We start from the raw sequence: 23152 nt of genomic DNA, 5'->3' as shown, positions 1-23152 counted from the left end.
ATTCACAGGCCATGGACAGTGGGGGTAGCGGGTGGGGGGTGGGGTAGAGGTAGGGGTATAAATACTTAGATGATTAAATGGAGTTACCGAGAGTAATTCCTGCCTAGGCCCCAGACTTATGGATGGATACTCTGCTGAGGTCCCTTTCAGCTGCCAATCCAATACATGTTTAGCTGCAGATTCCAGAGGCTTGTAAAGGGCTCTTCAGGCCAGTGAATACACAGCAATAGAACTTGAACTGGGTTCATGTTAGTGCCAAGACAGATGAAAAATTTTAGGCAAAGGGTGAGCATACCGGAGAGGAGACCAACTGTCCTGTAGCTGGTGATAAAGATTTATATTAAACTTTAAGTGCTTTTTCAAACTGTGGCTTAAGTTAAGCTCATCATCAGTTATTTTATTCCACCCCTACTTCACCCTGTCATATGGTTCTTCTCCTTTTAAATGACCCAGGAGGTAAGTGTACCACCTTGGGGAGCAGCCAAGGGAAAAACTATGGCCTTCCCTCTCTGGGGATCAGTTGAGTAGGCTAGCCCATAAACCTTGAGGAGTGAGTGGTGGAAGCTTGAAATTTTAAGGTACCCCAGTGAGCCTGGACTTAGATTTGCTGATAGAGGAAAAATAGTGAGATAATAGGGTCCAGAAAACTGTTATACCTCATAATACCCTATATAGTCTTTTGATGACAATATTTAAAAGTAGCAGGAAGTTAGAAATCATCTAATCCAGCCCTTTTTTTATTACAAATAAGGAAAATAAAGCCTAGAGATGTTAAGTGACTTTGCTAGGTTTCATGTGCTCTTCATGATAATTCTGTAAGGTAGGTCATAGTTCATATTTATATAATATTTTCCATTTTGCAAGGTGTTTTCCTTACAGTAATTCTGTGAGGAAAGTAGTATAAGAATTAATATTTATATTTTATAGATAAAGAAACTGAGGCTCTGAGAGTTTAAATAATTTGCACAAGGTCACATAACTTAGAAAATGGCAGAACTACAGTTTGAGGTAAGGTGCCATGAACTCCTGTGCAATGCTGTTTCTATTACATCATTCTTTACAATGGTAGTCTACAGGGGTGGGGAACCTGTGGTGTTAAGGTCACATGTGGCCCTCTGAGTCTTCAGGTGTGGCCCTTTGACTGAATTCAGACTTCACAGAATAAAGAGGTTTGTTCTGCGAAGTTTGGATTCAGTCAAAGGGCTATACCTGAAGACCTAGAGGGCCACATGTGGCTTAGAGGCCACAGTTCCCCACTCCTGGCTAGGAAAAGAGGCCCCTCAACCTAATAAACCTTAAGATATGCAGCAAGGAGACATGGGAATTTAAGAAGAGCTACCAAGGCAAGACTACTTAGTGTTTTTCCTTACCATTATGGAACTCCAGTTTGAAAGGCATGATGGATCCAAGATTGGCAATGTCGGAGGGGCTATGGGAAGATAGGTGCACTCATACATTGTTGGTGGAAGTAGGAATTGGTTCAACCATCCTAAAAAATAATTTGGAACTGTGCTAGAACAGTAACAAATTTTTTCCATTACCTCGGACTCAGAGATATCAAAATGGAGTAAGTATCCCAAGAAGGTTAAAAAAAACAGGGAAAAGTCCCACATGTACCAAAATATTCATAGCAACACTGCCTGTAATAACCTCTCCCCACCATCCTGGAAACAAAGTACCTTTAGAATTGTACCTTTAGAAATTATGATTGTGAATTATCCAGAGAAACTTGGAAAGACTTCTGAGAACTAATACATAGCACAGAGCAGAACAAAAAACAGAAACATATACAATGAGTCATCAGAATTCAGGTCAATGCAGTGACCAGTCTTGACTCCGGAGGACTGAAGATGCATTGTATTTACCTCCTCTCTGTAGAATGACAGGGGACTGTAGGTGTGGAAGGAGGCATATACTATCAGACAAGGTCAACATTTTTTGTTTATTTTCTTTGACTCTACTTCTTTGCTGTTAGAGACAGTTGTGCTGCAGGAAGGGCAGGAAGAGCAGTTTGAAGGTGACAGCAATTTTTTTTAACATGTATAAGACTTTCTTTTTTAAAAACGCAGAGAAAGCTTAGCATCCTCTTTTCCCGCTCGCTGTCTTGTCACTCCTCCTGTCATTCATTTGCTGGGGTATGTGGTCCTTCTCCAACGCATGGGGCTTAACCACCTCAGGTCACTTTATGCAGCTTGTAAAGGGTGGAAATTTCATGGGATGTGGAGGATTCTAGCAATTAGTGACAGTGTTTGTAATGTCACTAGGGGGTAGGCATAAAGGGTGGCCTGCAGGCATGACGTGTGAGTCTTGTCATAATCATGCTTCCTGTGTCTTACATTTTCCTTAATTTTTGGTAATCATTAGCAGCTGGCAATGTTGATTTGATTTCTTCTAAAAATATATTTTTAAAAATGGGAATCTCAAGATGGAATTTCAGAATGGGATTTTCATTCTCTCCTTTAGAGGAGAACCCCAACCCAAGTAGTGAAATTCACAAGATTATAAATTGGAATGATTCTCTGTTCCCATGGCTGTACATCTTTCCTTCTGAGTCTGGTCATAAGCCCTTCTGAAAATTGTCCAGCAGTCTGTGAAGACAATGTGAGATGCTGCATGGAATTCATATTTGGGCCCAGGAGAAGGAACATTTTTACACTTATTTTTGCTGGATTTTGGAATGAAATCCAAATGTAAATAGGCCCACCTGGTAACCAGATTGACACCCAAACTTAGATTGCATCTTCTTTGAGTCTTTCTTCTCTCCCAGTGGCATCACTCATTTGACACACCTTGTCTGGACTTTTACAGTAGCCTTTTAACAGCCTTGCTGCCTCTGTGGCCTCTTTTTCTCACCATTCTATGCACCAACACCAGTTTAATCTTCCTTAAAAAGTACCTTGACTATAGGTATGGAATATTGCATATGTGGTTGATGTGTGGCTTGTTTTTGCTGAACTGCCTTTTTTTCTTTTTTTTTTTTTAAAGTTCCTTGTTACAATGGATGCTTCACTGGATAGGAGATGGGAGGGAAGATATATTTGGACAGGAAAATATCATAGAAATAAAAAAGATATCAATATAACTTTTTTAAAAAAAACCCTTGGACATGTTATTCCTCTACTTCGAAACTTTAGTGGCTATCTCTCACCTAGAAGATAAATTATGAACCCCTCAACCTGACATTCAAGGTCCTCAGTTTGTCCTTAATCCACCTTTCTACTTTGCTAGCCACTACCTACCCCACCTTACTTCCCCCCACCCAAAAAAAAGCAAAAAGCACCATCATACAGTGAAAAGAGAACTGATCTTGAAGCCAGGAAGACCTGAGTTCACAAGTCTCGCCTCTGACACATGACTTTATGACCGTAGGCAAATAACAAACTTTCAGGGCTTTAAGCAACTTTCAAAGATTAAATTGCAGAGAAGGTGGCAACCTGTGCTGGAAGAAGGAGTTTCCTCTCCTGGAAATTCTCTATATCAATGAAATCACAAGTCCAGTTCTTCAACATAACATGTACACCTTGTTTTTGCTTATACAATTTCCCCAAATTGGAATGATGCCTTCCATTTGTCTCTGCCCATCTAAATTCTTCTCAACCTTGAAAGCTTAGTTAAAACGTTATCTCTGCCATAAGCAAGCATGCTCTCTCCTGAATTCTTACAGGACTTAATTTGCTTTACCTCTCATGACATTTGTTATGTATTGATTCGGGTTGTAGTGACTTGTGTATGTATTTTATTTCTACAAACTAGACTATAATCTCCTGGATGGAAAGAACATTTCACGTTTATTAGTGTCTTCATACTTAGTGTAGTGGCTTCCACTGAAACCGCAGGAGCCACCCTGGGGTCTGATAGATGAGTTTTCTTTCTCCTTTTCTGGACACAATTCAGTCTTTCACTTGCTAGTCATTTCTCCTTCTTCTTTGGACACAATTCAGTCCTCCACTTCCTAGACATTTCTAAACCAAGCTTCCAGTATCCTAACCCCACATCCACCCCCCATCTCCTTCTATCTGTCCTCTAAGTTTTGTTTTTCTCCATTAGAATATAAGATTCCTGAGGGGTAAGGACTGCTTTGGTTGCTTATATTTGTAACCCCATCACTTAATACTATACCTGGCACATAGTAAGTGCTTAATATGTGGTTTATCATTAATTCACACATAAGTATTCGTTGAATGAAAAAGTAAATAGCATTCATACTTTACAACAAAAATGATTCTTAAAGAATAAAACTACAAAAATTTTGATTTACAGACTAATGTTCTGGCTCCCTCTGTCTCTATCCATTGAGCAGCCATCTCTCATTCCTTTCCACTTGTGACCACCAAAAAGCATACTGGATCTGAGTTCCTAGGAGACTCTGATCTTGCCCTGAGAACCCTTATAGTACCTCACTGAGTCTATTAATCTCTTTGGCTCTGTCTTGGCATTCAGTGCTTTGACAATTCCCCGACCCTGTTTTCTTCATTGAACTGAAAAACAAGGTATGATTAGTAGAGAGATGATTTCTGGTAGAGAGAAGACTTCTGGCCAGGGGAATCAGAGCAAGCTGAAGGTAGGAGGCGGTGTTTAAGATCTTGAAGGATTTTCCCAGGTAGAGACAGGTTGGACTGAGCAAATTAAGACAGTGTGAACAAAGGCACAGAGATGGTCTATAAAGTATAGGATATGTTTGGGGCATAACAAGCAGTTCAGTTTGACTGGAACATTAAAACATATGGTCAGAAGGTTGTTAGAGGGATAGGCATAAAGACAGTTAATTTCTCTCTATATGTTCATGGAATTATAGAATCACAGGCTTTGAAAGGGACCTCTAAGATGAAAGAGTTGGCAGCTAGATTGTTGCTGGGTCATTTTCCAATCATGTCTGACTCTTCATGACCCCATTTTGGAGTTTTCTTGGCAAAGATACTGGAGTGGTTTGCCATTTCCTTCTCCATTTCATTTTACAAATGAAAAAACTGAGGCAAACAGGGTGAAGTGATTTTGCCATGCAAAAATAAATAAATTAATGAGTTACTTATTTTTGCAATAAGTCAACTATGCAATCTTGGGCAAGTCACTTCATTTCTCTGGGTCTCAATTTCCTCCTTTCTAAAATGGGGTGGGAGATGGACTAGATTGGACCAAATGATCTCTAAGATCCCAGGATCATAGAAGCATAGATTTAGAACTAGAAGAGATGTTAGAGCCTATCTAGTATGAATATCCTATTTTACAAACATGGCAAGCAAGGCCTAGATATTTTCAGTGACTTGTCCAATGTCATATAAATAAAAAATACAGGGCAGAAGCAGTGTTTAAATCTGGATTCTCTAAGTCCAGATCACAAAATCTGAGAAACACAGAATTTCAGAGTTAGAAGGGACCTCAATTGTCATCAGCCCAACCCTTTAAAAAAAGACAAGCTTTTCTTTAAAGGTGTCCAGGATGGAATCCCCTCCCTTCCAAGGCAGCCCATTCTAATTTTAAATACATGTTTAATTGTGAGGAAGTTGTTTTTCCTGACATCGAGACTAAATTTGCCTTTTTGCAATTTCTACACATTGCTCATGATATTGTTTCTGAGACCGAATAAAACAAACCTAATCCCTCTTCCACAGGACATGCCTTCAAATACATGGCAGTTAACATGTCCCACCTGAGTCTTATCTTCTCCAGGCTAAACACTCCCAAGTTTTTCCTACTAATCTATTGATCCTTGTATATCATGGACTTGCTGCCCTTCACCATCTTGGTTTTCTCTCCTCTGGTTTACCTGTGTCCTTGCTAAACTGATGCCCAGAAATCCAATGGTTCCCACCCACCCCTGCCCATCACAGCAGTTTTCATAGCCTCTGATTCTATAATCCTGATTTTTTCCTCTTGGATTTTGTCTCTCTGTAGTGAAGTACATGCGAGAAGCAACTCCCTATGTGAAGAAGGGTTCTCCAGTGTCAGAGATTGGATGGGAGACTCCCCCACCTGAATCCCCACGGTTAGGAAGCACCAACTCGGATCCGCTGTCATCACTCTCCCTCTCATTTCACCGAGACAAAAAATGCATCCCACTCAAAATGTGCTACGTGACTCGGAACCTGGCTCTGAATGACCCTGAAGACAGGTAAGGTGGCTTGGTCTTTCTCTGCTTTATTCCTGCTTTCTGTTCTAGCTGCCATCCAGTTCCTGGGTTGAAAGGGCACTGTGGACATTCAGGAGGTATCGCTGGCATGCTAGAAATCCTTGTGGGTTTCCAGCAAATGCTCTCAAGTGCTGCAGGGAAGGGCCCAGCTCAGGGAGAGAAGATGCATCCCATTTCCCTAGGCCCCTGCTTTCCAGTGTTTCCAACAACTGATGGGGGATCATAGCTCTAGGGCTGAAAGGTACCTTAGAGGCCATGTGGTCCAACTGGCTCATCTTACAGATAAGGAAACTGAGGCTCAGGGAGAGGTTAAGAGACTTGCCTAAGGATACAAGATAAATGTAAGAGGAAGAAGTTGAGTCTAGGTATTCTGTCTCTAAAGTCAATATTCTTTCCACCCCCCAAAAAAAAATTTGTATTGTTTAAGTAGGTAATTAGCCTGGAATGCTGATATAATACATGCATCTATCATTAAATCAATAAGTATTTAATGTGCAAGGTACTATGCTAAGTGTGGGGAATACCGGTACAAAAACAAAATAGTTGCTGTATGTAAAGCACTCATTCTAAGGAGATATCAAGTGCAAACATAAGTGGGAAAAGCATTTGCTTTGGAGTCAGCGGGACCCAGTCTCTGATGCTTACTACCCATGTGACCTTGGGTAGGTCACTTAACCGTATCCTTATCTATAAAATGAGGGAGTTGGCCTCAGTGGCCTCTAAAGTCCTTCCCAGCTCTTGTCTATGAACCCATAATCCTAAGCATATGTGAAATAAGTAATTTGGCTTTTACTTATTTGGCAGGAGCTAGGACATGGCTTAGAGGAGAAAGGTCTAGACTTGAAGTGAGGTTGACCACCTCAGCCACTTTCTAGTTCTGTGACCATGAAAAATTGCCTCTCCTTTGTGGTCCTCAGTTTCCTCCTCACTATGGGCAGCTAGATGGCATAATGGTTAGAACGCTGAGCCTGGCATCAGGAAGACCTGAATTCAAATCTGACCTCAGACACTTACTAGCTGTGTGACCCTGAGCCAGTCACTTAACCCTGTTTGCCTCAGTTTCCTTATCTGTAAAATGAGGTGGAGGAAGAAATAGTGAGCTACTCCAGGATCTTTGCCAAGAAAACCCCAAATGGGGTCACGAAGAGTAGGGAATTATTGAACAGCAATAATGATAGTGCCTTCCTCACAAGGTGGTTGCGAGGATCAGTTGAGATCATGTGTGTAAACAGTAGATAAATGGGAAACATTACTGTCATCTCACACTCAGACCTTGGCATACGGTCATACAGTGGAACCAGACCTTTTACCCTGGCTCTACCAATATGTGTCTCTAAAGCAAAAGACCTCATGTCCTGGAGCTTCTGGTTTCCCATTTGTCAAGTGAGGGGGTTTGTTTAGATCAAGGATTGTGTGTATCATAGACCCCTTTGTTAGTCTGGGGAATCCTAGGGGACCCCTTCTCACAATATTTTTTAAATAATTAAAGAAAGTGCTCAACTTCGGTTCTGCTGTTTCATCGTTTCAGTCATGTCCAGCTCTTCGTTGACTCTAATTGTGGTTTTCTTGGCAAAGATATTGGAGTGGTGTGCCATTTTCTTCTTCATCTCATTTTACAGATGAGGAAACTGAGATAACCAAGGTTAAGTGACTTGCCCAGGGTCACACAGCTAGTGTCTGAAGCCAGATTTGAACTAAGGAAGATGAGCCTTCCTGACTCCAGGCCCAGCACTCTATCCATTGTTTCACCTAGCTGCCACCAATTTCAGTTAGAAGTTAGTGAAAATAAAGAGATAGATGGATAGATAGATAGATAGATAGATAGATAGATAGATAGATAGATAGATAGATAGAACCTGCTGGAAAGTATCCAGACCCCTTGGGGATGCAGATCCCCAAAGGGTTAAGAACTCCCAATCTAAGTGCTAGGATTATCTTTCTGGGCAAGAGAGAGGTATGCCTATAATTTCATGTGGAGTGGTATCTCTGGAAGAATTTGAGCAGGAGTCCACGTCACTAGATAACGATATCATCCAATTCAAGGAAGGCATGGGGAGGTCAGCCAGAAATGAGAAATAAGTGAATTGTGGAGACTTTTTCTTCTTTTTTGTCAGGGTTTCCTAATTCATCTTAACTGGCAAAGACAGCTATTCAAGGAATAGGCTCAGGCAGAGGAGGGAGATTGAGAGAGAGGGAGGAGAAATAGCCAGCAAATGGGGAATTTCTGTGACCTTTGCATCTGCATTAAAATGCTAAAAATAGGAACAGCTCACTGGCCCTTATTTGTAACATGTGTGGGACAGCTGCATCACACCAGCAGACTAAATAATTGGCTCTTTTCACAGTTGCTGACAATGAGAGCCAATGGGGCATGCAAAGGGGAAAAAGTTGCCGTCTCAACCCCCAGATCAATGTTTCTTTTGTTCCTCTTTCCACACACTAGCTCCAAAGATCCTGCTCGAAGCCCTTCTGAGTCTCCACACATATTTGTTGGATTAGAAGCTGCATTTTTACACGCCTTATCCTCTTTCCCCCCTCCCAACACACCCCTCACCATTGTTCCTTATGTCTGTACAGGGATCAGTCAGTGGAGCAAGGGAAGAGAATAGAAGCAAGCCATGTGGGCAGGAACACACAAGCAGGGCCAGAGGTAGGGAAAATTGTGAAGTCAGATGAGTTTTCTTCTGCTCGGTTCATCTCCCTTTCTTTCTTTTTGGCATGGTGGGGGAGGGGGGAGAGGAAGAGTGCCTGGCTACGTAGGCCCCAACTTATTCAGGTACCTTACCTGGACGTTCCAGATCTGCCCCTTTGTTCTGCACAGTTCTAAACTTCCTTTCCCTCTTCTTGCTAGGTTGTCCTATACCCTGAGGCTACCTTTCTAAGGCTTCAATTATCTAATCTGGTAAATTAATCTGTGCTAATACATTATAAGGTGCTAAAGTGATTTGGTATTACTGCTCCTAAGCAACACATTTGAATTTTAAGAGACCTTTATGAGACTCAATGCCTTAACTCCAAAAATGGCCATTTAGGCTGAAAACCTCTCTATAACTGAATAAAATCCAAAATCCTTAACCTGTCCCTCCAAGCCTTCCACAGTCTGGTGCCACCCTTCCTTCCTAACTTTATCTCACTTTAATCTGCTTTTTGTACCCTATTCTCCAGCCAAATTGGATTGTCTGCCTTCTCCTGGACAAGTCTGATAGCACCCACCATTCTCTGTGCCTAGGATGCCCTCCCTTCCTGCTTTTGCTACTGATTGAAATCCTACCTGGCCTCCAAGACACCATGTTACCTTCTTTAGGAAGCTTTCCCAGCCCTGACAACTTGGAAATTTTCTTTTCGAAGATTTTTGGAGTGAAGCCAATATTTTCCTGAGCTCCCCCAACACATTCCTTCCATATCAGTCTAAAAATGCACAAACTGAATTCTGTGCAGGAAAGCCCATTAAAAGTCACAGTGAGATATTTTTTCCCAGCCCACGGCAGCTTAGGAAGACAGAAAGCAAAGTCTATAGACACCAGCATGCAGGCTGGCTAGGAGCACATGCTGGAGCAGAAGCAGTACCAGCAGTAGCAGCAGCAGCCATAGGGAGTCACCTATGTCCCAGGGATCATAAGGGGACTTAACATCTGGATAGAAAGAGATCCCACAGGATCCCTGTACTAGCACTGGGAGCAGGAATGGGTGCCATCTGGTGGATCTATGGTCTATTATCCAGTTCTGGGTTGTAGTTCCAAACAGAATGGGGAATGGTCATGGTTGCAAGGGAGCAGGGGCTCTACCCAAGAGACCACCATTCAGACCAGGAGAGCAGTGAAGAGAACTCTCCATGCATCGCACTACCTTGCAAACACCAAAAATTTACAGGCCCCCACTAAGCTATGAAAACAAAAGGTGGACATGACCATAAAAAGCTTCTATTATGATATGACAAAAATTCAGAAGATGACTTGAAAAGATCTACAAGCAAAGCCTTAAAGAAAAATGCAGATTAGACAAAGCCCAAAAAGAATTCCTAGAAAAACTAAAGAAAGAGGTTTTTTAAAAAGGTAAAAAAGATTTTAAAAAATAAAATAAGAGCAGGAGAGTAAAAATTGGGAAAAGAAATGAGAGCTTTTCAAGAAAATTATGAAAAAAATAATTAGCAGCTTGGTAAAAGAAGCACAAAAAATGCTGAAGAAAATAAGTTCTTAATAATCAAAATTTGCCAAATGGTAAAAGTTATACAAAATCTCGCTAAAGAAAATAACCCTTTAAAAATCTGGATTGAAGAGACAGAGAGCATTATTATATTAAATTTAAAAGGGTTTGCACAAACAAAACCAACGTAATCAAAATTGGAAGGAACACAGAAAATGGGGGGGTGGCTTTTAGAGTAAGTATCTCTGATAAAGCCTTCCTTTCTCAAATATAGAAGGATATTCTATCTATAGTAATATAAATCATTCTCCAATTGATAAATGGTCAAATTGGCAGTTTCCAGACAAAGAAATTAAAGCTATCTATCATATGAAAAAAAGTCCTAAATTATTATTGATTAGAGAAATGCAAATTAAAACAACTCCGAGATACCATCTCATACCTACCACATTGGCTAATATGACAGAAAAGGAAAATGATAAATGTGGGAAGGGATGCGGGAAAATTGGGACACTAATGTACTGTTGGTGGAATTGTGAAATGCTACAACCACTCTGAAGAGCAATTTGGAACTATGCCCAAAGGGCTATAAAACTGTGCATACCTTTTCATCCAGCAATACCCCTAGTAGGTATGTGTTCCAAAGAAATTTTTTAAAAAAGGAAAAAGTAAAGGACCTATTTGTTCAAGGGTATTTATAGCAGCTCTTTTCATGGTAACTAAGAATTGGAAATTGAAGGGATGCCCATCAATTGAGGAATGGCTGAACAAGTTGTGGTATATGATTATAATGGAATACTGTTGTGCCATAAGAAATGATAATCAGGCTGATTTCAGAAAAATCTGATATAAAGTGAAGTGTGCAAAGCCAGGAGAACATTGTACACAGTAACAGCAATATTGCACAAGGAACAATTGTGAATGACTCAGCTATTCTTAGTGATACAATGATCCAAGACAATCTCAAAGGACTCATGATGAAAAATCGTATCTACCTCCAGAGAGAGAACTGATGGAGTCTGAATACAGAGCAAAGCATACTATTTTTCTCTTCCTTCCTTCCTTTCTTCCTTTCCTCTTCTATCCTTTTTTCCTTCCTTCCTTCCTTTCTTTCTCTTTTCTTTTTTCTTTCTTCCTTTCTTTCTTTTTCCTTTCTTTCTTTCTTTGAGTTTTCTTCCACAAAATGACTAATATGGAAATATGTTAGACATGATTGCACATGTGTAACCTATATCAGATTGCTTACCATTTCAGGGAGAGGGCAGGGAAGAGAGGAAAGGAGAGGATTTGGAATTCAATTTTTTTTAATGTTAAAAAAATTGTTTTCACATGTAATTGGGGGAAAAATAAAATATTATTTTAAAAAATTAAATTGGTCAAGTAAAAGGTAATGACTCCATGGGACATCAAAAGCAATAAAACAAAGTAAAAAATAACTGAAAAATAGAAGGAAATGTGAAATATCTCATAGGAAAAACAATTGACATGGAAAATAGATTGAGGAAAAAGCTGTGATGAAAAAAAGACTTTAAATATTATATTTCAAAAAATTATTAAGAAAAACTGCCCAGATATCTTAGAACAAGAAGGCAAAGTAGAAATTTAAATTCATTGTTCATCTCCTAAAAGAAAGTTTCTCTGGTAAAAATCTCATTTCTCAATTATATAGGGAGCTGAGCCAAATTTACAAAAACTAATGTCTTTCCCCAAATGGTCAAAAGATATAAAAAGGCAGTTTTCAAGGAATAAATCAAAGCTATCAATACTCAGAAAGGGGCAGCTAGGTGGAGCAGTGGATAGAGCTCCAGCCTTGGAGTCAGAAACCTGAGTTCAAATCCAGCCTTATACACTTGACACTTAACTAGCTGTGTGACCTTGGGCAAGTCACTTAATCCTCATTGCCTCACCAAAAAGAAAAAAATAATCAGATAGGAAAATGCTCTAAAGCAATAACTATTAGATGTACATTAAAACAACACAGAGTTGCCACTTCATACCTATCAGCTTGATCAAGATGACAGCTAAATAAATAAATTAATTAATTAATTAATTAATTAATGGATGGATGGATAGTTAAATAAATAGATAGATAGATAAATGAGCAGATAAATAAATAAGTAGATGCTGGAGAACATGTGAGAAAATAGCTATACTAATGAGCTGTGAACTGGTCCATCCTTTCTGGAGGACATCTTGTAACTATGCCCAAAGGACTCTAAAACTTTACATATCCTTTGAATCAGTCATACTGCTACATTGTACCCCAAGAAACTAAAAAGAAAAAGGGAAAGGACTCGTATGCACAAAAATATTTATAATCATTCTTTTTGTGGTGGCAAAGAATTGGAAACTGAGGGCATGCCCATCAGTTGAGCAATGACATATGAATGTTCTGGAATGTTATTGTACCAAAAGAAATGATGAAGGTAATAGTTTCAGAAAAACTTGGGAAGATTTATATGAACTGATACAAAAGTGATGAGCAGAAGCAAGATAACAGTGTACACAGTAGCAGCAATATTGTATGAATAATCAACTGTGAAAGACTTAGTAACTGATCCACCTTAATAACAGTGATGCATTACAGCTCCAAAGACCACATGATGAAAAATGCTATCCACCTCCAGACAGAGACCGTTGGACTCAGAGAGCAGACTGAAGCATATTTTTTTTGTTTGTTTGTTTGTTTTGGCAAGGCAATGGGGTTAATAGCTAGTGAGTGTTATGTGTCCAAGGCTGGATTTGAACTCAGGTCCTCCTGACTCAAAGGCTGGTGCTCTATCTACTGAGCCACCTAGCTGCCCCCCACTGAAGCATATTTTTTCCTTTATTTTTCTTGCTTCCCACCCCTCCCCCCCAGAACATGGCTAATGCAGAAATATATTTTGCATGACTTCATATGTATACTGGGTATAATATTTCTTGTCTTCTCAATGGATATAAAAATAGGTGGAGGAGGGAAAAGAATTTGGAACTGAAAATATTTTATTTAATTTTAAGAGGAAATTTTCTTTTCCTCCCTGGTCCTCATATCAATCATACAATCAGCAAATGTTGTTCAAGTCCCAACTATGTGCCTGGCACTATGCTAAATGCTGGGGATACAAACACAAGCACTCAAGACAGTCCTTGTCCTCAAAAATAATTTACATTCTAATGGAGGAAAACTATTCAGGGGAGCACAAAGGGGAGATGCACTAGGTAACATGGCACCTGTCAAGGCCTGGTGACCATGGAAAAAGCAAAAGTTTATGATAGTGAGAGATGAGAATGATGAATGGAGCTGTAGGCAGCTATATTTTCAGACCTTTGGTTTATATTCAGTCATCAGGAGAGATTAATAATTAGCTGCCATATTTCCTATTCACTTACCCTCTTCCGTTGGAGAAACTTTGCCAACTCTCCCCCTTCTCTCGTTTGAGTTACCAATTGGTTGTCCACGTGTCTCAAGCTGGAATTTATTTCTAGAGTATGGAATATTTGTGATATGGAAACGAAGCCAAACCTTTGAGGTATTAGGGTAAAAGAGAAAGTTATGACAAACACAGAAGTTCATATCCATAACCTTAGATTATTCAAACAACAAGCTACTTGTCAGATAATATTCCATTAATCAGAGCTGTGGTGCCCTTATGTCTGGGTAAAACAAACCACTACCTACTTGAAAAACAGAACTTCCACTGGCTCTACACAGTACAGAACAGGTAATGTTTTTTGAGCAAAGGCATTGCTAAAATGCAAATGTCGGGGCAGCTAGGTGGCGCAATGGATAGAGTACTGGCCCTGAAGTCAGGAGGACCTGAGTTCAAATCCAATCTCAGACCAAACACTTAACACTTACTAGCTGTGTGACCCTGGGCAAATCACTTAACCCCAACTGCCTAAAAATAAAAAAAGAAAAAAAAAAGAAAGGCTCTATATTTCTGAAAAATAAAGAATAAAAAAATAAAATGCAAATGTCATTTGGAAAACATATACTATGTGTGTGTGTGTGTGAATGTGCATATATAAATTGAGCATTTGTAAACATTGAACCACTAACTAGGCATTATTGCAAACGTATCAAAGTATCCAACTAGTCATTGAGCAGCATACTTGGGCAATGGGACCAACGGACAGATAAGTTTAGGAAGGAAGAAGGAAGGAAGACAAGCATTTGCAGTCAATCCAGTTAGTCCTTAACATTTACATGTCTAACTTTTGTACTTCAAGCATTTGTGTGATTTTATTAGTAAACTCATTTTCACTTTCACATTGACAACGGTACATTTGCAGCTATGTGCAGCAGAGGGAAAAAAATGAGAGGCATGATGCATGCAAGTTTGTAGAACAGCTGGTATCCTACTAGGTGCTTCACTGGTTTTCTTCCTGTGCATTCAGTGTCAAAGGTGATGTTGTGGCCCCTCCAGTGTCAGCATCCTCCAACAGCAGTGACTAAAGTCCCAGCAATTTCTCCTTTGTCTTTCAGAGGGAGCCCAAGGTAGAGAGGTTTACAGCAGTATAGTATTGTCTGAAACCAATGTTTATTTGTATTGAGATGTTAGCACAAAAAAAAAAAAAATCACAGAATTACAGGGAATTACTAGTAAGAAAAGATGCTTTGCATGTTACCAGTTTTATTTTGTGTACTGCATTTTATGGGTTATTTGATGTTTTACAGTGTTAGGAAAAGTACATGTTGTCAGAATTAATGTTTTGTTATAAAGAACTTTATGCAAAAAAGTACATTTTCAGCAATCTCTAGGAAAAGTTTTTAGTGGTTGCAGGAACCTAACCCCCTATTTCCGATAGGTTCAATGTATCAAAATTCATGTTTTTTACTTTTGCACCATTTTTTTGGAATGTTATATTCCCCCCAGCCCCTGACCCCCACAAAAGTTGAAAATTGACTACTTTAAGTGATTTATATGTGCCAGGAACTGTACTAAGCACTGGAGATACACATACAAGAAAAATGCAAGATAGTCCCCACCCTTAAGGAGCTTATATTTTAATGAGGGAAGCTAACACACAAAAAGGAGCTGAATAGTTTCTAGCAGGGAAAAAGGAGACAGAACAGAAAAAAGTCTATAACATATGGTACAATATGTGAAGGCAGATTTAGGGGTGATGCTTTGCAGCTAGAAAGCCCTGGACACTTTCATGAAGGGGAGTATCAGAGGAAGGATGGAATATAGAAAAAAATTTCACCTATTTCATAATTTTCCCTAAACCCAGCCTTGGTCAGAATTGTTAACTAGCACTTCTATGCATCTGCAGAAAAATGGTAATTGATGCTCATAACCCTGAAGCACAGCAGCATCCTGAATTATTTTCTGAACCATCAAAGACTAAATTTTGCTCAATACAGTTTTAGTGTTCAACATATCACTGCCCCTACACTTGTTCTCTCATCCTTTCCTTCTGTCTCAGAGGAACAGATTTTATTTCTGCTCTTTAAAAAAAAACCTCACAACCTGTACTCTGGACACTCCTGCCAATGCCAAACTCTTACTCCTATAATGAGCCCCTCCCATTCTAGCATCCAAGTGGCTTAGTGGATAGAGCACTGGACTTGGAGAAGGGAAGGCCTTCGTTCAAATCCTGTCATAGACACCCAATAGCTGTGTGACCCTGGGCAAGTCACTTAACCCTTGTCTTCCTCAGTTTCCTCAACTATAAAAAAGCACCTATTTCTCAGGGTTATTATGAGAATCAGCGAGATACTACATGTAAGTGCTTTGTAAAATTAAAGCACTGCATAAATGCTAGTTATTGTTAATATTATTATTATATCATATTAATGTTACCTTCAATCTATTTCTCTGTATGAATAACTCATCTTCTGCCTTTGGTAATATTCAGGTCTCCTTATCTAAAGAAAAGCTTCATTTAATCCTGCCATTCATTTTGGCTACCATCCAAACACTGTACTTTTCACTGCCAAACTTCCCAAACACTCCTCCACTCCCTGTCCCCTGCCTACAAGCCTTGAAACCTAGCTAACATTTCCTCCCACTTTCTTGGAAATAGCAGCCTAAAGGTAACCAGTGAGCCTATTACCAAACCCACTGATCTTTTCTGTTTTCATCCTCCTTAAATTCTTGGTGTCATTTGAAACCTACTCTTTCAAACACTATCCTGGGTTTCCATGAATCTCTACTGATTCTTTCCAACTCCATCACTCACTCTCTTGTTAAACTCATTCACTCCTGGGATTATCAGATCACGGACTCACAGTCAGAAAGGACATCGGGGACCATCTAGTCCAAACTGTCATTTTACAGAGGAGGAAAATGAGGCCAAGACAGGTGATATTAATGGCAGAGGCAGAATTTGAACTCCAGTCCTCTGACTGTAATTCTAGACCTCTTGCCACTGTACCATTCTAACAACTTCAAGAATCACCTTTCTAGATGATTTCCAAATCCCTTACATCAGTTTCTTACCTATATCTCAGTCCCATTTTTTCCCCAGCAACCTAAAGTGCATTTCCATTTGGATGTCCTGCGTTGCATCTAAAACTCAACTCATCACAGCCTCTCTCTCCAGCCAGATTGACTCCTCTTTTCCCATGACCATATTTTGGTTAGTCTCGATAGGATCATAGGCCTGGAAGGGATTTGGGGGTTCATCGAACCAGACCCTTCATTTTACAGATGAAAGAACTAGGGTCCAGAAAAGTACAATAATATCAGAGCTCAAACTAGAACTCAGAATGCCCGATTTCTATGTCAGTGCACTACAAATATTATTACATTTTTATTCATGCTTTTATTGATGGAAACGATTCTAAAGAAGATACATAACCATCTGCCTTGCTGCTTCATACTAAGGATCCCTGGGCCTTTCCATTGGGATTGCAACTGCAACTTCCTGCATGTATCATCTCTCACTTTTAGAATGTGAACTGCTTGAGGGTAGCACTTACTTTCCTATTTGTATTCCAAGCATTTAGCACTTAATAGGTTTGCACCTAATAGGTGCTTGGAAAATGTCTTTTAATTAATTCACTCAGGCTAGAAGCTTTGGGATTTTTTTTTTACTGTTTCCCTCTCCTTCATACCCCATATCAACACACCGAGTGAATTTTATTAAATTTATTTTTTTAATTAGCAAACATTTCTCTCCTCTCTACCTTCTCCATTGCAAAAGAAAAAAAGAAGAGAAAAAAAATCTAAAAATCGTAATATACACATGTGTGTATGTGTACATGTGTATGAACATAAACACATATACATGTGCGTATATATGTATATGTATATGCATATGTATATGTATATGTATATGTATATGTATATGTATATGCATATGTATATGTGTATATGTCCATATACACACAATATATATATACACATACACATATGTGTATAATATATATAAATATATATATATAAATATATATATGTATATATATATATATATATATATATATATACATATTATACACACACACACACACACATACAAAGCAAAACAAATTTCCATATTGTCCATGGCCAAAAATGGTTCTACATTCATACATATATCCCCATTCATTCTATATCTTTGGTTAGTGTAACACATTAACATCATCATTGGTTCTTGGGAATTTTACTTGATTATTGCATTTATCAGAGTTCTTAAGTCTTTCAAAATTATTTGTTTTTAGAATATGGCTATTATTATATAAATAGTTATCCTGTTAATGAAGTGGTATTAAATATCTACCCTGTACAGAGTACCAAAGGCTCTCTCAAAGTTTAGATAATCTATGAACCTTGTCCTCAAAAAAGCTTATGGTCTCATAGAGGTGACAAAATACAGAAGAATATAATATAAATATATAATATAATACAATATAAAAATATATGAGCAAAGCAAAACTACATATGAAAATTGAGTGGGAAAGTTATTACAGAGCAAAAACGTAAGGGAAGGCTTCATGAAAACAACTGAAGAGGAAGAAAAAGGATATTTCATTCATAATTATAGAATAAATGAGCAAGGGCTTAGAGGTAGGCAAGTACAAGGCATGGCCTGGTAGATGAGGTACAGATTATAACTCATTTTGGTTGGAATTTTGAATGCAGGAAAGGGGAGCAATAAAGCTAAAATGGTTGGGTGGTGTCAAAATGACAAGAGCATTGAATGCCAATCAAAGCAGTTTGTCCTTCCCCTCTTTAAATTATAATTTTTTTGAAAGTGAACAGAGGATAGTCATACGAAATAAGCCTCAAAATGATGGGTGGCATCAAATTGGGGAAGGCCTTCAACCAATCTTTTGGATTTTAAGTTCCTTGAGTGCAGTGTCATATCTATCTTTGTACCCATAGCATCTATCATAGTTCCTTACACAGGTTCCTGATAAATATTTATTGAATGAATGAATGAGTGAGTGAGCCATTAAGCTTCAGCATCCTTCTCTCTCTGCCTCTTCTCCCGCTGTCAGGTTCCTTCCAGAAGCTCCATTTTGAAGAAGGGCCAAGGCTGATCTCTTCAGATTTTGCCACCATTCCTTTGTGTAGGTACCCCACCCCTCCCTGCCTTTTCAGTTCCCTTATATGTTTTTTTTCTTTTTCTTTCTTTTTGTGAGACAGTTGCTCAGGGTCACATAGCTAATAAGTGTCAAGTGTCTGAGGTCACATTTGAACTCAGGTCGTCCTGACAACAGGGCCAGTGCTCTATCCACTGTGCCACCTAGGTGTCCCTGTTTTTTTTTTCTTTAAGCTACCTGAGGGCAGGGGCTGTCTTTGATTTGCTTGTATTTATATCCCTAGAATTTATCACAGTTCTTGACACATAGTATTTAATAAATTCTTGCTGTCTTGACTTGATTGGGGGAGACATGATTAAGATTTGAGGAGAGATGGTTGGAAGGCAAAGAAGACCAACAGAAGCTTTATACTTTTCAAAATAAGTTCATTGAGGTAATGGAGAAGCTGAGGTGGGGTTGCTGTCATCTAAGAACCAGCCCAGCTAAGCTTCCAAAAGGCTCATCACCAGAGGGTTAGCCAGCAGCTAATGAATTTTTTTTCAAACACAACATCAGAAAAACCATGTAGAAAGGCATGGAAGGACTTCTATCTGCAGCTGTAGAGGGGAATGCTCACCCAGATGAATCAAGGATTCTCGAGGCATTTGAAGAAACAAGTCTTGGCAGCTGACTCCTTTTATAATTCCTAAGAAAGTACCAGGGGGCCTGAGACTGGAAGAGAATCAGTAAGAGCCAGTAATCTTAGACAGTAACAATGTTGTAGACAGGAAGGACACAAGGTCATACCATGCCAGTTGTCCCATAAAACATCAAGGAAAAGACATCTGAAAGGCAGAGATTTAAAAAAGGGAGAGTAGTACTTTTAAGAATTAAGTACTAGGAACTGATCATCAAAGTTGGTTACAGTGTCTTGTGCCCTATTGCATTTGTCTCTCTCTCTCTCTCTCTCTCTCTCTCTCTCTCTCTCTCTCTCTCTCTCTCTCTCTCTCTCTCTCTCTCTCTCTCTCTCTCTCTCTCTCTCTTTTTCTCTCCCCCTCTTCTCCCTCCATCCCTCCTCTCTCTTCCTCCTTTCTTCTCTCTTCCTCTCAGAGAAAGAAGGGAGGCGGGAGAGAGAGGAAAGAAGGGAGAGAGAGGAGAGAGGGAGGGAGGGATAGAAAGAGAGAAGAGGGAGGGAGAGAAAAGAAGGGAGAGATAGAGGGAGGGACAGAGGAAGAGAGAGAGAGAGAGAGAAAGGATGGAGGGAGAGAAAGATAGGAGGGAGGGAGAGAAAGATAGAAGGATGGAGGGAGAGGGAGAAGGAGAGAGACAGAGACAGACAGAGAGAGAGAGAGAAGGAGAGGGGGGGGAGAAAGAGAGGAGGGAGGGAGGGGAAGAAAGAGAGAGAGATTTAATTAATTTGCTTTCACCTGAAGTGCTAAATCATTTACCCAGTATGTACATGCTGACACATTTACTGTGTCTTTTTTTCTAGCATCAAAACCTTATTTTATTTCCCTGTATTATGAAACAGGATATAAAAAAAAGCCTAGCAGGACAATTGTTTTTTCGTTTCTTATGATATTAAACACCCAAGTGATAGGAAATGTTTCCTTACAGTACTTGAAAACCAAGGAGAAATCTGGGGCCGCTCACTCTCCAGCAATCCCTGCAAATGTCCTGACCCAACATATCTACCTACATTAAAGCTATGTAGGATAGTGGATACAACCCTGATTCTAGTGTCAAAGGACCTAGGCCCTATTTTCAAATCTCATTTGTACCATTTGTGATTTTGGATAAGTCACTTTACTTCCCTCAAACTCAATTTCCTTATCTATAAAATGAAGGAGTTGGACTACATGGCCCCTGTAATCAGTATTCTTCCTATCAAATGGCTATTATAATCTCTTAATTAATCATGTGTGTTATAATAATAGATCACATCTGTCTAGTTCTTCAATACTTACAAAGCACTTTTCTCACATCACTCTGTGAAGTGGATAATGAAGGTATTGTGATACAGATCTGAAGTCTGAAGACCTAGGTTTGAATCTGAACTCTACATTCCACTCACTAACCATGTACAAGGCATTTAACTTCTCTGGAAATAGATGATCTCTAAAGTCCCTCTCGGGTCTAAATCTTTCTAAATTGAGGTATCATTCCTGTTCCACAAAAGATAGAACAAATCCAGACAGGTTAAGTGATTTGTCCATAGTTTTACATATATATATATATGTAATGTATATATATATATATATGTATGTATATATATATATATGTATATATATATATATGTATGTATATATATATAGTATGTATATATGTATGTATATATATATATATATATATATATATATGTATGTATATATGTATGTATATAACTGGGACCCAAGGGGTAGAAGGGAGGGAGAAAGCAAAGAGATGAGAGGGAGGAAAAGAAGTGTGGGAAGGAGAAAGGGAGGGACGGTGGGAAGGAAGAAGGGAGAGAGGAAAAAGGCAAAGAAGGAGGGAGGTAAGAAAGAAGAAAAAAGGGAGGGAAGGAGGGAGAAAAGGAAGAAGGGAGGGAGGAATTCCCATCCCAGATAGGAACCTGAGATTCTAGGTTCACATTGTGATTTTGTGCATTGCAGCCTGATCTTTGCCTGTGTAGTGCCTGACAGTTTGAAGAACTATATGTTTGCAAATAACATCTTTAGATTAATTTCTCCAGGAAACACGGAGACAGGGCTTGAATCAATAAGAGGGAGTGGAATCTTACCAAGGCCATATACGATTTCTACAGAAATATTCCAATAAGCTTGATGACAGAGGTTTTGATCCTGCTGTCAGATACGTAGGTAGACAAGTAGGATGACTGAACAAATGGCTTTCTAGAGTTGATGCAAAATTTTAAGACCAAATATTTCTACTACAGCCTAATAATCTTACAGTTTTGTTCATTTCCTCTTAACTCCCCAGTCTTCACAAACTTCACTATTCCTTCTTCAGTACAACCATATTTCTGTATTAAAACACTCATGACATGCATTTGTATGTCAACAAATCAAACGTTTATTAAATGGCTGCTCTGTGCCAGTGCTAGAGGTAAAAATATTTAAATAAGGCAATCCTAACCTGCAGAAGCTTGTATGGGGGTAGACGATGCCTCTACATCAAGGTGACCACAAGATAGACACCAAATAATCACAAAATTATTTCATGGAGTGAAGGCAATAAAAACTGAGGAAATCAGAAAATGTCTCTTGAAGGAAATGATCCTTGAACTGAGCCTTGAATGCAGCTAAGGGTTGCAAGAGACAGAGGGAAGGATGGAGAGCATTCCAGGAATGAGGGGATAGCCTGCGGGATGTAATACACCAGGAATAACAAATAGGCCAGCTGAGCTGGCGCTTACGTCACATGTGGGGAAGTAATGTGTCACAGCTAATAAGATAGGCTGGAACAAGATCGTGAGGGTCTTTAAATGCTCAACAAAGGGTTTCATTTTTTATTCTAGAAACAATAGGGAGCTACCAAAGCTTCTTGTGTGGTGAAATGACATAGTCAGACCTGCACTTTAAGAATATTGATTTGTTAGCTTTTTGGAAGATGGATGAGAGAGAGGAAAGACTTCAGGGAAGGAGATCGATCAGGAAGCTATTGAACTAGTCTAAGCAAGAGGTGGTGAGTGCCTGAAATAGGAGAAGACAGAGGGAAACATATAAGAGATGCTACGAAGGTAGAATTGACAAGACTTGACAATTAATTGGATATTAGTAATGAGCAAGAGGGAAGAGTTGAAAATGGCTCCTACTTGCATACTTTGGTGACTCTAAAAAATGATAGTGCCTTGGATGGAAATAGGGACATTTGGAAGAGAAGGTGAAAATGATGCTCCTAATGAACTAAAAGTGAAGTATATTTTTGAGGGAGTGGTTTGGTCAATAGTGACTTGTATGGAACCATTTATTTCCTCTTGCCTGATTCCTATGTAGCATGTGACTAATGCCACATTTTTAAATGAAGAATTAATGAAAGAAACCATTTATTAAGCACTTACAAAAATTTTGAGGGAAATCCCTGCCCTCAAGATGCTTACATTCTAATAAGGGAAACAATACACATGGAAAATAGTGGCCAGGAAGAGGAATTTTGCCTTGTAATGTTAGAGGGATAATGAATAGAGAGCCACAGGAGAATAGATTCACAAAATCCTTTCCTGTAATGACAGAGTTGATTCAGTTATGGTAAGTGGTAGGGATGGAGAGCAGAAGGTATGCAAGGTAGCAAAGCAAGAAGATGGATGAAGAGGAAAGGCAGCCTAGGTGAGGTAGGCTGTGAGGTGCTCACCAATCAGGACAGGAGGGGCCCCAGAGTGGAAGTTCTGACACTGAACAATTTTGAGACAACTGCTTACTGATAGGGCTGAAGTTAGAGACCACACCTGCTACATAGAGCAGTAGGAA

At 39.2% G+C, this 23152-nt stretch overlaps 1 protein-coding gene across 1 annotated transcript in view; it reads left to right on the top strand.

Annotated features, from left to right (window-relative positions):
- Positions 1-23152, top strand: part of SNTB1 (syntrophin beta 1) — a 298747-nt gene that overhangs the window by 123941 nt on the left and 151654 nt on the right. Inside the window, exon 2 of the mRNA XM_020964943.2 lies at positions 5893-6109. Coding sequence (XP_020820602.1) covers positions 5893-6109 — 217 coding nt within the window. The remainder of the gene's footprint in view (positions 1-5892; positions 6110-23152) is intronic.

Source organism: Phascolarctos cinereus, unplaced genomic scaffold (assembly GCF_003287225.1).
Source record: "Phascolarctos cinereus isolate Bilbo 61053 unplaced genomic scaffold, phaCin_HiC Scaffold_4;HRSCAF=312, whole genome shotgun sequence".
Lineage (NCBI taxonomy): Eukaryota > Metazoa > Chordata > Mammalia > Diprotodontia > Phascolarctidae > Phascolarctos > Phascolarctos cinereus.
Note: the sequence above shows the minus strand (reverse complement) of the source record. Positions and strands in the feature narration are given on the sequence as shown.